General features: G+C 51.6%; 1 protein-coding gene across 1 annotated transcript in view; it reads left to right on the top strand.

The window, feature by feature from the left end:
- The window catches only part of LOC144757386 (T-box transcription factor TBX10-like), a 182,699-nt gene extending 171,430 nt beyond the window's left edge, over positions 1-11,269 (top strand). Inside the window, exon 6 of the mRNA XM_078646376.1 lies at positions 11,198-11,269. Within this exon, the coding sequence (XP_078502502.1) occupies positions 11,198-11,269 (72 nt within the window). The remainder of the gene's footprint in view (positions 1-11,197) is intronic.
- Positions 11,270-12,805: the final 1,536 nt, after the last annotated feature.

Here is a 12,805-nt window from a genome sequence, read left to right as displayed (position 1 = left end):
AGAGAACTGCAGGGTAAGGAGAGAACCGCAGGGTAAGGAGAGAACCACAGGGTAAGGAGAGAACCACAGGGTAAGGAGAGAACCACAGGGTAACGAGAGAACCCCAGGGTAAGGAGAGAACCACAGGGTAAGAAGAGAACCGCAGGGTAAGAAGAGAACTGCAGGGTAAGGAGAGAACCGCAGGGTAACCACAGGGTAAGGAGAGAACCACAGGGTAAGGAGAGAACCACAGGGTAAGGAGAGAACCGCAGGGTAAGGAGAGAACCACAGGGTAAGGAGAGAACCACAGGGTAAGGAGAGAACCGCAGAGTAAGGAGAGAACCGCAGGGTAAGAAGAGAACTGCAGGGTAAGGAGAGAACCGCAGGGTAAGGAGAGAACCGCAGGGTAAGGAGAGAACCGCAGAGTAAGGAGAGAACCGCAGGGTAAGAAGAGAACTGCAGGGTAAGGAGAGAACCGCAGGGTAAGGAGAGAACCGCAGGGTAAGGAGAGAACCACAGGGTAAGGAGAGAACCACAGGGTAAGGAGAGAACCACAGGGTAAGGAGAGAACCACAGGGTAAAAAGAAAACCGCAGGGTAAGGAGAGAACCACAGGGTAAGGAGAGAACCACAGGGTAAGGAGAGAACGGCAGGGTAAGAAGAGAACCGCAGGGTAAGGAGAGAATCGCAGGGTAAGGAGAGAACCGCAGGGTAAGGAGAGAACCGCAGGGTAAGAAGAGAACCGCAGGGTAAGAAGAGAACCACAGGGTAAGTACAGAACCACAGGGTAAGGAGAGAACCGCAGGGTAAGGAGAGAACCGCAGGGTAAGGAGAGAACCGCAGGGTAAGAAGAGAACTGCAGGGTACGGAGAGAACCAAAGGGTAAGAAGAGAACTGCAGGGTAAGGAGAGAACCGCAGGGTAAGGAGAGAACCGCAGGGTAAGGAGAGACCCACAGGGTAAGGAGAGAACCACAGGGTAAGAAGAGAACTGCAGGGTAAGGAGAGAACCGCAGGGTAAGGAGAGAACCGCAGGGTAAGGAGAGAACCACAGGGTAAGGAGAGAACCACAGGGTAAGGAGAGAACCACAGGGTAAGGAGAGAACCACAGGGTAAGAAGAAAACCGCAGGGTAAGGAGAGAACCACAGGGTAAGGAGAGAACCACAGGGTAAGGAGAGAACCGCAGGGTAAGAAGAGAACCGCAGGGTAAGGAGAGAATCGCAGGGTAAGGAGAGAACCGCAGGGTAAGGAGAGAACCGCAGGGTAAGAAGAGAACCACAGGGTAAGAACAGAACCACAGGGTAAGAAGAGAACCGCAGGGTAAGAAGAGAACCGCAGGGTAAGGAGAGAACCGCAGGGTATGAAGAGAACCACAGGGTAAGGAGAGAACCACAGGGTAAGGAGAGATCCGCAGGGCAAGGAGAGAATCGCAGGGTAAGGAGAGAACCGCAGGGTAAGGAGAGAACCGCAGGGTAAGGAGAGAACCACAAGGTAAGGAGAGAACCGCAGGGTAAGGAGAGAACCGCAGGGTAAGGAGAGAATTGCAGGGTAAGGAGAGAACCACAGGGTAAGAAGAGAACCACAGGGTAAGGAGAGAATCGCAGGGTAAGAAGAGAACTGCAGGGTAAGAAGAGAACCATGTTTGTAGGGAGAGAATCGCAGGGTAAGGAGAGAACCGCAGGGTAAGGAGAGAACCGCAGGGTAAGAAGAGAACCATGTTTGTAGTGAGAGAACCGCAGGGTAAGGAGAGAACCACAGGGTAGGAGAGAACCACAGGGTAAGGAGAGAACCACAGGGTAAGGAGAGAACCACTGGGTACGGAGAGAACCACAGGGTAAGGAGAGAACCGCAGGGTAAGGAGAGAACCGCAGGGTAAGGAGAGAACCGCAGGGTACGGAGAGAACCGCAGGGTAAGAAGAGAACTGCAGGGTAAGAAGAGAACCGCAGGGTAAGGAGAGAACCGCAGGGTAAGAAGAGAACTGCAGGGTAAGAAGAGAACCACAGGGTAAGAAGAGAACCGCAGGGTAAGAAGAGAACCATGTTTGTAGTGAGAGAACCGCAGGGTAAGGAGAGAACCGCAGGGTAAGGAGAGAACCACAGGGTAAGGAGAGAACCGCAGGGTAAGGAGAGAACCGCAGGGTAAGGAGAGAACCACAGGGTAAGGAGAGAACCGCAGGGTAAGGAGAGAACCGCAGGGTAAGGAGAGAACCACAGGGTAAGGAGAGAACCACAGGGTAAGAAGAGAACCGCAGGGTAAGAAGAGAACCATGTTTGTAGTGAGAGAACCGCAGGGTAAGGAGAGAACCGCAGGGTAAGGAGAGAACCGCAGGGTAAGGAGAGAACCGCAGGTTAAGAAGAGAACCACAGGGTAAGGAGAGAACCGCAGGGTAAGGAGAGAACCGCAGGGTAAGGAGAGAACCGCAGGGTAAGGAGAGAACCGCAGGGTAAGAAGAGAACTGCAGGGTAAGAAGAGAACCACAGGGTAAGAAGAGAACCACAGGGTAAGAAGAGAACCGCAGGGTAAGAAGAGAACCATGTTTGTAGTGAGAGAACCGCAGGGTAAGGAGAGAACCGCAGGGTAAGGAGAGAACCACAGGGTAAGGAGAGAACCGCAGGTTAAGAAGAGAACCACAGGGTAAGGAGAGAACCACAGGGTAAGGAGAGAACCGCAGGGTAAGGAGAGAACCACAGGGTAAGGAGAGAACCACAGGGTAAGGAGAGAACCGCAGGGTAAGGAGAGAACCGCAGGGTAAGGAGAGAACCACAGGGTAAGGAGAGAACCGCAGGTTAAGGAGAGAACCACAGGGTAATGAGAGAACCACAGGGTAATGAGAGAACCACAGGGTAAGGAGAGAACCGCAGGGTAAGGAGAGAACCAAGGGGTAAGGAGAAAACCGCAGGGTAAGGAGAGAATCGCAGGGTAAGGAGAAAACCGCAGGGTAAGGAGAGAATCGCAGGGTAAGGAGAGAACCGCAGGGTAACGAGAGAACCGCAGGGTAAGAAGAGAACCGCAGGGTAAGGAGAGAATCGCAGGGTAAGGAGAGAACCACAGGGTAAGAAGAAAACCACAGGGTAAGAAGAGAACCACAGGGTAAGGAGAGAACCGCAGGGTAAGGAGAGAACCGCAGGGTAAGGAGAGAACCACAGGGTAAGGAGAGAACCACAGGGTAAGAAGAGAACCGCAGGGTAAGAAGAGAACCATGTTTGTAGTGAGAGAACCGCAGGGTAAGGAGAGAACCGCAGGGTAAGGAGAGAACCGCAGGGTAAGGAGAGAACCGCAGGTTAAGAAGAGAACCACAGGGTAAGGAGAGAACCGCAGGGTAAGGAGAGAACCGCAGGGTAAGGAGAGAACCGCAGGGTAAGGAGAGAACCGCAGGGTAAGAAGAGAACTGCAGGGTAAGAAGAGAACCACAGGGTAAGAAGAGAACCACAGGGTAAGAAGAGAACCGCAGGGTAAGAAGAGAACCATGTTTGTAGTGAGAGAACCGCAGGGTAAGGAGAGAACCGCAGGGTAAGGAGAGAACCACAGGGTAAGGAGAGAACCGCAGGTTAAGAAGAGAACCACAGGGTAAGGAGAGAACCACAGGGTAAGGAGAGAACCGCAGGGTAAGGAGAGAACCACAGGGTAAGGAGAGAACCACAGGGTAAGGAGAGAACCGCAGGGTAAGGAGAGAACCGCAGGGTAAGGAGAGAACCACAGGGTAAGGAGAGAACCGCAGGTTAAGGAGAGAACCACAGGGTAATGAGAGAACCACAGGGTAATGAGAGAACCACAGGGTAAGGAGAGAACCGCAGGGTAAGGAGAGAACCAAGGGGTAAGGAGAAAACCGCAGGGTAAGGAGAGAATCGCAGGGTAAGGAGAAAACCGCAGGGTAAGGAGAGAATCGCAGGGTAAGGAGAGAACCGCAGGGTAACGAGAGAACCGCAGGGTAAGAAGAGAACCGCAGGGTAAGGAGAGAATCGCAGGGTAAGGAGAGAACCACAGGGTAAGAAGAAAACCACAGGGTAAGAAGAGAACCGCAGGGTAAGAAGAGAACTGCAGGGTAAGGAGAGAACCGCAGGGTAAGGAGAGAACCACAGGGTAAGGAGAGAACCACAGGGTAAGGAGAGAACCACAGGGTAACGAGAGAACCCCAGGGTAACGAGAGAACCCCAGGGTAAGGAGAGAACCACAGGGTAAGAAGAGAACCGCAGGGTAAGAAGAGAACTGCAGGGTAAGGAGAGAACCGCAGGGTAAGGAGAGAACCGCAGGGTAAGGAGAGAACCACAGGGTAAGGAGAGAACCACAGGGTAAGGAGAGAACCACAGGGTAAGGAGAGAACCGCAGGGTAAGGAGAGAACCGCAGGGTAAGGAGAGAACCACAGGGTAAGGAGAGAACCACAGGGTAAGGAGAGAACCACAGGGTAAGGAGAGAACCACAGGGTAAGGAGAGAACCGCAGGGTAAGGAGAGAACCGCAGGGTAAGGAGAGAACCGCAGAGTAAGGAGAGAACCGCAGGGTAAGAAGAGAACCGCAGGGTAAGGAGAGAACCGCAGGGTAAGGAGAGAACCGCAGGGTAAGGAGAGAACCACAGGGTAAGGAGAGAACCACAGGGTAAGGAGAGAACCACAGGGTAAGAAGAAAACCGCAGGGTAAGGAGAGAACCACAGGGTAAGGAGAGAACCACAGGGTAAGGAGAGAACGGCAGGGTAAGAAGAGAACCGCAGGGTAAGGAGAGAATCGCAGGGTAAGGAGAGAACCGCAGGGTAAGGAGAGAACCGCAGGGTAAGAAGAGAACTGCAGGGTAAGAAGAGAACCACAGGGTAAGTACAGAACCACAGGGTAAGGAGAGAACCGCAGGGTAAGGAGAGAACCGCAGGGTAAGGAGAGAACCGCAGGGTAAGAAGAGAACTGCAGGGTACGGAGAGAACCAAAGGGTAAGAAGAGAACTGCAGGGTAAGGAGAGAACCGCAGGGTAAGGAGAGAACCGCAGGGTAAGGAGAGAACCACAGGGTAAGGAGAGAACCACAGGGTAAGAAGAGAACTGCAGGGTAAGAAGAGAACCGCAGGGTAAGGAGAGAACCGCAGGGTAAGGAGAGAACCACAGGGTAAGGAGAGAACCACAGGGTAAGGAGAGAACCACAGGGTAAGGAGAGAACCACAGGGTAAGAAGAAAACCGCAGGGTAAGGAGAGAACCACAGGGTAAGGAGAGAACCACAGGGTAAGGAGAGAACCGCAGGGTAAGAAGAGAACCGCAGGGTAAGGAGAGAATCGCAGGGTAAGGAGAGAACCGCAGGGTAAGGAGAGAACCGCAGGGTAAGAAGAGAACCACAGGGTAAGAACAGAACCACAGGGTAAGAAGAGAACCGCAGGGTAAGAAGAGAACCGCAGGGTAAGGAGAGAACCGCAGGGTATGGAGAGAACCACAGGGTAAGGAGAGAACCACAGGGTAAGGAGAGATCCGCAGGGCAAGGAGAGAATCGCAGGGTAAGGAGAGAACCGCAGGGTAAGGAGAGAACCACAAGGTAAGGAGAGAACCGCAGGGTAAGGAGAGAACCGCAGGGTAAGGAGAGAATTGCAGGGTAAGGAGAGAACCACAGGGTAAGAAGAGAACCACAGGGTAAGGAGACAACCGCAGGGTAAGAAGAGAACTGCAGTGTAAGAAGAGAACCATGTTTGTAGGGAGAGAATCGCAGGGTAAGGAGAGAACCGCAGGGTAAGGAGAGAACCGCAGGGTAAGAAGAGAACCATGTTTGTAGTGAGAGAACCGCAGGGTAAGGAGAGAACCACAGGGTAGGAGAGAACCACAGGGTAAGGAGAGAACCACAGGGTAAGGAGAGAACCACTGGGTACGGAGAGAACCACAGGGTAAGGAGAGAACCGCAGGGTAAGGAGAGAACCGCAGGGTAAGGAGAGAACCGCAGGGTACGGAGAGAACCGCAGGGTAAGAAGAGAACTGCAGGGTAAGAAGAAAACCGCAGGGTAAGGAGAGAACCGCAGGGTAAGAAGAGAACTGCAGGGTAAGAAGAGAACCACAGGGTAAGAAGAGAACCGCAGGGTAAGAAGAGAACCATGTTTGTAGTGAGAGAACCGCAGGGTAAGGAGAGAACCGCAGGGTAAGGAGAGAACCGCAGGGTAAGGAGAGAACCGCAGGTTAAGAAGAGAACCACAGGGTAAGGAGAGAACCGCAGGGTAAGGAGAGAACCGCAGGGTAAGGAGAGAACCACAGGGTAAGGAGAGAACCGCAGGGTAAGGAGAGAACCGCAGGGTAAGGAGAGAACCACAGGGTAAGGAGAGAACCACAGGGTAAGAAGAGAACCGCAGGGTAAGAAGAGAACCATGTTTGTAGTGAGAGAACAGCAGGGTAAGGAGAGAACCGCAGGGTAAGGAGAGAACCGCAGGGTAAGGAGAGAACCGCAGGTTAAGAAGAGAACCACAGGGTAAGGAGAGAACCGCAGGGTAAGGAGAGAACCGCAGGGTAAGGAGAGAACCGCAGGGTAAGAAGAGAACTGCAGGGTAAGAAGAGAACCACAGGGTAAGAAGAGAACCACAGGGTAAGAAGAGAACCGCAGGGTAAGAAGAGAACCATGTTTGTAGTGAGAGAACCGCAGGGTAAGGAGAGAACCGCAGGGTAAGGAGAGAACCACAGGGTAAGGAGAGAACCGCAGGTTAAGAAGAGAACCACAGGGTAAGGAGAGAACCACAGGGTAAGGAGAGAACCGCAGGGTAAGGAGAGAACCACAGGGTAAGGAGAGAACCACAGGGTAAGGAGAGAACCGCAGGGTAAGGAGAGAACCGCAGGGTAAGGAGAGAACCACAGGGTAAGGAGAGAACCGCAGGTTGAGGAGAGAACCACAGGGTAATGAGAGAACCACAGGGTAATGAGAGAACCGCAGGGTAATGAGAGATCCGCAGGGTAATGAGAGAACCACAGGGTAATGAGAGAACCACAGGGTAATGAGAGAACCACAGGGTAATGAGAGAACCACAGGGTAATGAGAGAACCGCAGGGTACGGAGAGAACCACAGGGTAAGGAGAGAACCACAGGGTAAGGAGAGAACCGCAGGGTAAGGAGAGAACCACAGGGTAAGGAGAGAACCACAGGGTAAGGAGAGAACCGCAGGGTAAGGAGAGAACCGCAGGGTAAGGAGAGAACCACAGGGTAAGGAGAGAACCGCAGGTTAAGGAGAGAACCACAGGGTAATGAGAGAACCACAGGGTAATGAGAGAACCACAGGGTAAGAAGAGAACCGCAGGGTAAGAAGAGAACCATGTTTGTAGTGAGAGAACCGCAGGGTAAGGAGAGAACCGCAGGGTAAGGAGAGAACCTCAGGGTAAGGAGAGAACCACAGGGTAAGGAGAGAACCGCAGGGTAAGGAGAGAACCACAGGGTAAGGAGAGAACCACAGGGTAAGGAGAGAACCGCAGGGTAAGGAGAGAACCGCAGGGTAAGGAGAGAACCACAGGGTAAGGAGAGAACCGCAGGTTAAGGAGAGAACCACAGGGTAATGAGAGAACCACAGGGTAATGAGAGAACCACAGGGTAATGAGAGAACCACAGGGTAATGAGAGAACCGCAGGGTAACGAGAGAACCCCAGGGTAAGGAGAGAACCACAGGGTAAGGAGAGAACCACAGGGTAATGAGAGAACCGCAGGGTACGGAGAGAACCACAATTTAAGAAAACAACCACATTGAAGGAAGAGAACCACAGGGTGGTAATAGAACCATAGGGTAGGATGAAGACCACTGGGTAAGGACAGAACTGACAAGGGGAGGAATAGTTCCCTTGAATTGGAGGGGCACAGATCACTTGGAATGAGACTGGATTCTCCAAGATAAATCTACACTTGTCTGTCAGATTTAGCGTGCGCTGATGAGAAAGTGGCATTCAGAGAAGTGTTCCAGGGTGCAGTTGTAACCATGAAGAGGTCACAAGTTCACTGTTCCTGAGGGTTGTACATCTAAGTGTCAGGCCAGGGTCTGTATGTGTTGGCTCCAGTCTCATTCATGGTGCTCAGAAGAGTTGGCCTCTCCCGGCTGTAAGAGATTGGTGTTTAAATAGAATATCAGAAACAGAAATATTGTGGGATCAAATATTGTGTGAGGAATCTCGAGGGCACCAATATCGTGACAGTAGTTTCTATCGATTACTGAAGTTTTACCGTATATAACTCCACATATATGTACGATGACAATATATATCTTCAAGGAATGTAGATGTGAAGTTAAGAATAGTAAATCTATACTTACCTATTTGCACTTATCTTCTCAAAATCTTGCTCCTTGATATTTTGAACACGATTTTCTGTCCAACTGATAGTGTAATGTAAATGTAAATGTATAGGCATTTATATAGCGCACTACTTACCCGTAGGGTCCCAAGGCGCTTCGACCGCTGCGAAACCCTTCCTGGCTTCCCTGAGAGATGGTCCCTTAATGGGTATCTCCAGGGTGAGACCAGGCATCCCCGGCGGTCTGGTGGGGCCGTTAGTGAAGATGAGGCAAGCTAATGCCCAGAGTCGCCGAGTGTGATCGCTGATCAGAGTGGGCACCGAGGCGAGAGAATTATCGAGTCCGCTGACCCTGGTCCAGAAACCTGCCGCGCCGGGAATCGAACCCTGGTCCCGGGCCGTCCTCTGCTCGCGGGTCTGCCGCCTCTAACCAGTGAGCCACACTACTTCAGGCAGGCGACTCACGTGAGCTCACACCATCCATGGGCGAAGACACACGTTCACTTCCCCGCCGCCGGAGAGTGGCTGCAGCCGCTGCTTGTTCACCCACCCCCTGCTCAGGGCTCTTGCACACTCACCTTGGGAGTGATGCACTGGCGGCCCTTGCTGCACTGAGCACATTCTGACTGCTCCACGTCAAATGATTCAAAGTGAATAACTATACCGGACATCAACCCAAGCCTGACTACTGCCTAGCCCTGTACAACAAATCGAACCCAATGCCGCCTGTTCTCCCTACACCCTAATCCTAACCTCACCGTGCATTCTAACCCTACTGCGAAACTTAACCCCACTGCCAACCTTAGACACGAAACCTGAGCTTAAAGGTATCTCTACACTCCACCTCGTTCAGTAAACCCCAGCCCGCCAGAGCTCCCTCCAAGCTTAGGTCTTTAGTGTCACTCATGGGCCTGAGATCAAACTACTTGGCCCATGGGAGGTCACTAGTGACCCCCTCTTCATCCATGAACCTAGATAAGTCACTAGTGACCCCCTCTTCATCCTTGAACCTTGAGAGGTCACTAGTGACCCCCTCTTCATCCATGAACCTAGATAAGTCACTAGTGACCCCCTCTTCATCCTTGAACCTTGAGAGGTCACTAGTGACCCCCTCTTCATCCTTGAACCTAGATAGGTCACTAGTGACCCCCTCTTTGTCCCTGAACTATGAGAGGTCACCAGTGACCCCCTCTTTGTCCTTTAACCACGAGAGGTCACTAGTGAACCCCTCTTCATCCTTGACCCATGAGAGGTCACTAGTGACTCCCTCTTTGTCCTTTAACCATGAGAGGTCACTAATGACCCCCTCTTTGTCCCTGAACTTTGAGAGGTCACCAGTGACCCCCTCTTTGTCCTTGAACCTTGAGAGGTCACTAGTGACCCCCTCTTCATCCTTGAACCTTGAGAGGTCACTAGTGACCCCCTCTTCATCCATGAACCTAGATAAGTCACTAGTGACCCCCTCTTCATCCATGACCCATGAGAGGTCACTAGTGACCCCCTCTTCATCCATGAACCTAGATAGGTCACTAGTGACCCCCTCTTCATCCTTGACCCATGAGAGGTCACTAGTGAACTCCTCTTCATCCTTGAACCTTGAGAGGTCACTAGTGACCCCCTCTTCATCCTTGACCCATGAGAGGTCACTAGTGAACTCCTCTTCATCCTTGAACCTTGAGAGGTCACTAGTGACCCCCTCTTCATCCATGACCCATGAGAGGTCACTAGTGAACTCCTCTTCATCCATGACCCATGAGAGGTCACTAGTGACCCCCTCTTCATCCATGACCCATGAGAGGTCACTAGTGACCCCCTCTTCATCCATGAACCTAGATAGGTCACTAGTGACCCCCTCTTCATCCTTGACCCATGGGAGGTCACTAGTGACCCCCTCTTCATCCTTGACCCATGGGAGGTCACTAGGGACCCCCTCTTCATCCCTGACCCATGAGAGGTCACTAGTGACCCCCTCTTCATCCCTGACCCATGAGAGGTCACTAGTGACCCCCTCTTCATCCTTGACACATGAGAGGTCACTAGTGACCCCCTCTACATCCATGAACCTAGATAGGTCACTAGTGACTCCCTCTTCATCCATGACCCATGGGAGGTCACTAGTGACCCCCTCTTCATCCTTGACCTATGAGAGGTCACTAGTGACCCCCTCTTCATCCTTGACCCATGAGAGGTCACTAGGGACCCCCTCTTTATCCCTGACCCATGAGAGGTCACTAGTGACCCCCTCTTCATCCCTGACCCATGAGAGGTCACTAGTGACCCCCTCTTCATCCTTGACACATGAGAGGTCACTAGTGACCCCCTCTACATCCATGAACCTAGATAGGTCACTAGTGACTCCCTCTTCATCCATGACCCATGGGAGGTCACTAGTGACCCCCTCTTCATCCATGAACCTAGATAGGTCACTAGTGACCCCCACTTTGTCCTAGAACCATGAGAGGCCACTAACCCTCCCCCCCCAACTCCCAAGTGTCCTTGACCCATGAGAGGTCACTAGTGACTCCCTATTTGTCCTTGAACTGTGAGAGGTCACTAGTGAACCCCTCTTCATCCTTGAACCATGGGAGGTCACTAGTGAACCCCTCTTCATCCTTGAACCATGGGAGGTCACTAGTGAACCCCTCTTCATCCTTGAACCATGGGAGGTCACTAGTGACCCCCTCTTCATCCATGAACCTAGATAGGTCACTAGTGAACCCCTCTTCATCCTTGAACCATGGGAGGTCACTAGTGACCCCCTCTTCATCCTTGAACCATGGGAGGTCACTAGTGAACCCCTCTTCATCCTTGAACCATGGGAGGTCACTAGTGAACCCCTCTTCATCCTTGAACCTTGAGAGGTCACTAATGAACCCCTCTTCATCCTTGTCCCAGAGGAGGTCCTCTTTGTCGTTGAGCGGTGACGTTGAAGTTGTGTTTGTTAGTCTTCGTGTTCTCGTGATGGTCTCAGGGCTTCTAACCGCACCCCCGCCTTCATCTTGCAGATCACGCAGCTGAAGATTGCCAGTAACCCCTTCGCCAAGGGTTTCAGGGAGTGTGACCCCGAGGAGTGGTGAGTATGGTGACAGCTGTGATCCTCCGGGTCTCTCTTGTCTTCTGTCTCACGTATTTCTCCTCCTTCTACGCCTTCTCTCGTGTTATTATCACCCCTGTTAGTCTCACGCTGGCTCCATGGCTCTCGTCTGAGTTTGTTCATACCCAGAACCTTGTTGGTCCTTCCTCAGTCCACCACTCTCTTCTATGTTTTGTTTCCACTTCCCTCGCTTTGGTTTCCACCAATCCCTCACTCTCTTCTGTTTGCTTCTCCTTTCCTGAACTGTCTTTGTCTCTCTCAGAAGCCATTCATCTATTCTCTGTTTTCATCATTTGCATCTTTGTCAGTTGAGTTCCCCTCTCAATCCTTCACACCTTTCTGTCTGTTTTGTTCCCTCTCTCCTCTCCATGCCTTCTCTCAGTCTACCTATTTCTTCTTTAACTCTTGCCTCTCTCCCCTCACAATCATCACTCCATTCTATCTTTTTGTCACTTCCCTCTCTACTGTTTGTGCATCGCCATCTTTTATGTCTCCTTTTACACTGTTCTATGTCTCTCCCAAAAGCCATAAATCTCTTATGTATTTGTATTGTTTCTCTCCTATCTCCTAATCCATCACTATCCTGTGTGTAATTTGTGTGTCCTTCTTCCCTCTCTCTGACTTGACTCAGCCAGTCGCTCTACCATTACTATTTTAGAAATGTCACTCTTAGAAAGTTGCAAAAAGAACAATTGATGGATGGAATGCTGAACTAAGTCAAACCCTCACCCTCAGTACAGAGATTGGGCCTAAATCCATTATATTTTTGTTCACCAGGCTACCCAAGTTTGGACCTCGCCATATGCAAATCAGTCTTGACCCTGCTTCCCATGGGAACAGTCCGCCCCAAACTGCCAATCCAGGCCCTCCCTGGCCCTGAAACCAGCATTATAGGACCGGTTCGAGGTATCACCCCTCATCAGCCTGGATAGCTTGAATACAGTGGCATGGCGAGCACAGAACCCAGGTCTGGGCTTCCATGTCCCACTTGGGGTGTCAAATGCAAAAAGAACAATTGATGAATGGAATGCTATACAATGTCAAACACTCACCCCAGTACAGAGATCTCTTTCTAAATCCATCTTTTTTTTAATCTAACCATGCCACCACCACAGTTTGGACCTAGCCACATGCGAATCAGTCCTGACCCTGCTCCTGATGGGAACAGTCCAGCCCAAACTGCCAAGCCAGGTCCTCCCTGGACCTGAAACAATCATCCTAGAACTGGTTTTGGGATATCACCCCATATCAGCGAGGATAGCTTGAATCCAATGGCATTGCGAGCCTTCGGGGTGACAAATGGAAAAAGGACAATTGATAAAAACAATGCTGAACAATGTCAAACACTCACGCCCCCCAGTACGTTTAGAAATTTGGCATTTCTCTGCTCTTAAAGCTCCATCTATCTGCAGCCTGTTTCCAATACGCGTCTGGGGTGGGATGCAGCTTGCCTTTGTGCATTCCATTCAGACAGCCACACACAAAGGAAGGTTAGGTGTGTCTGAGAGCCCATCTGAAT

This window comes from Lissotriton helveticus, chromosome 1_1 (assembly GCF_964261635.1).
Source record: "Lissotriton helveticus chromosome 1_1, aLisHel1.1, whole genome shotgun sequence".
Taxonomy (NCBI): Eukaryota; Metazoa; Chordata; class Amphibia; order Caudata; family Salamandridae; genus Lissotriton; species Lissotriton helveticus.
This window is presented reverse-complemented; position numbering and strand designations above follow the sequence as displayed.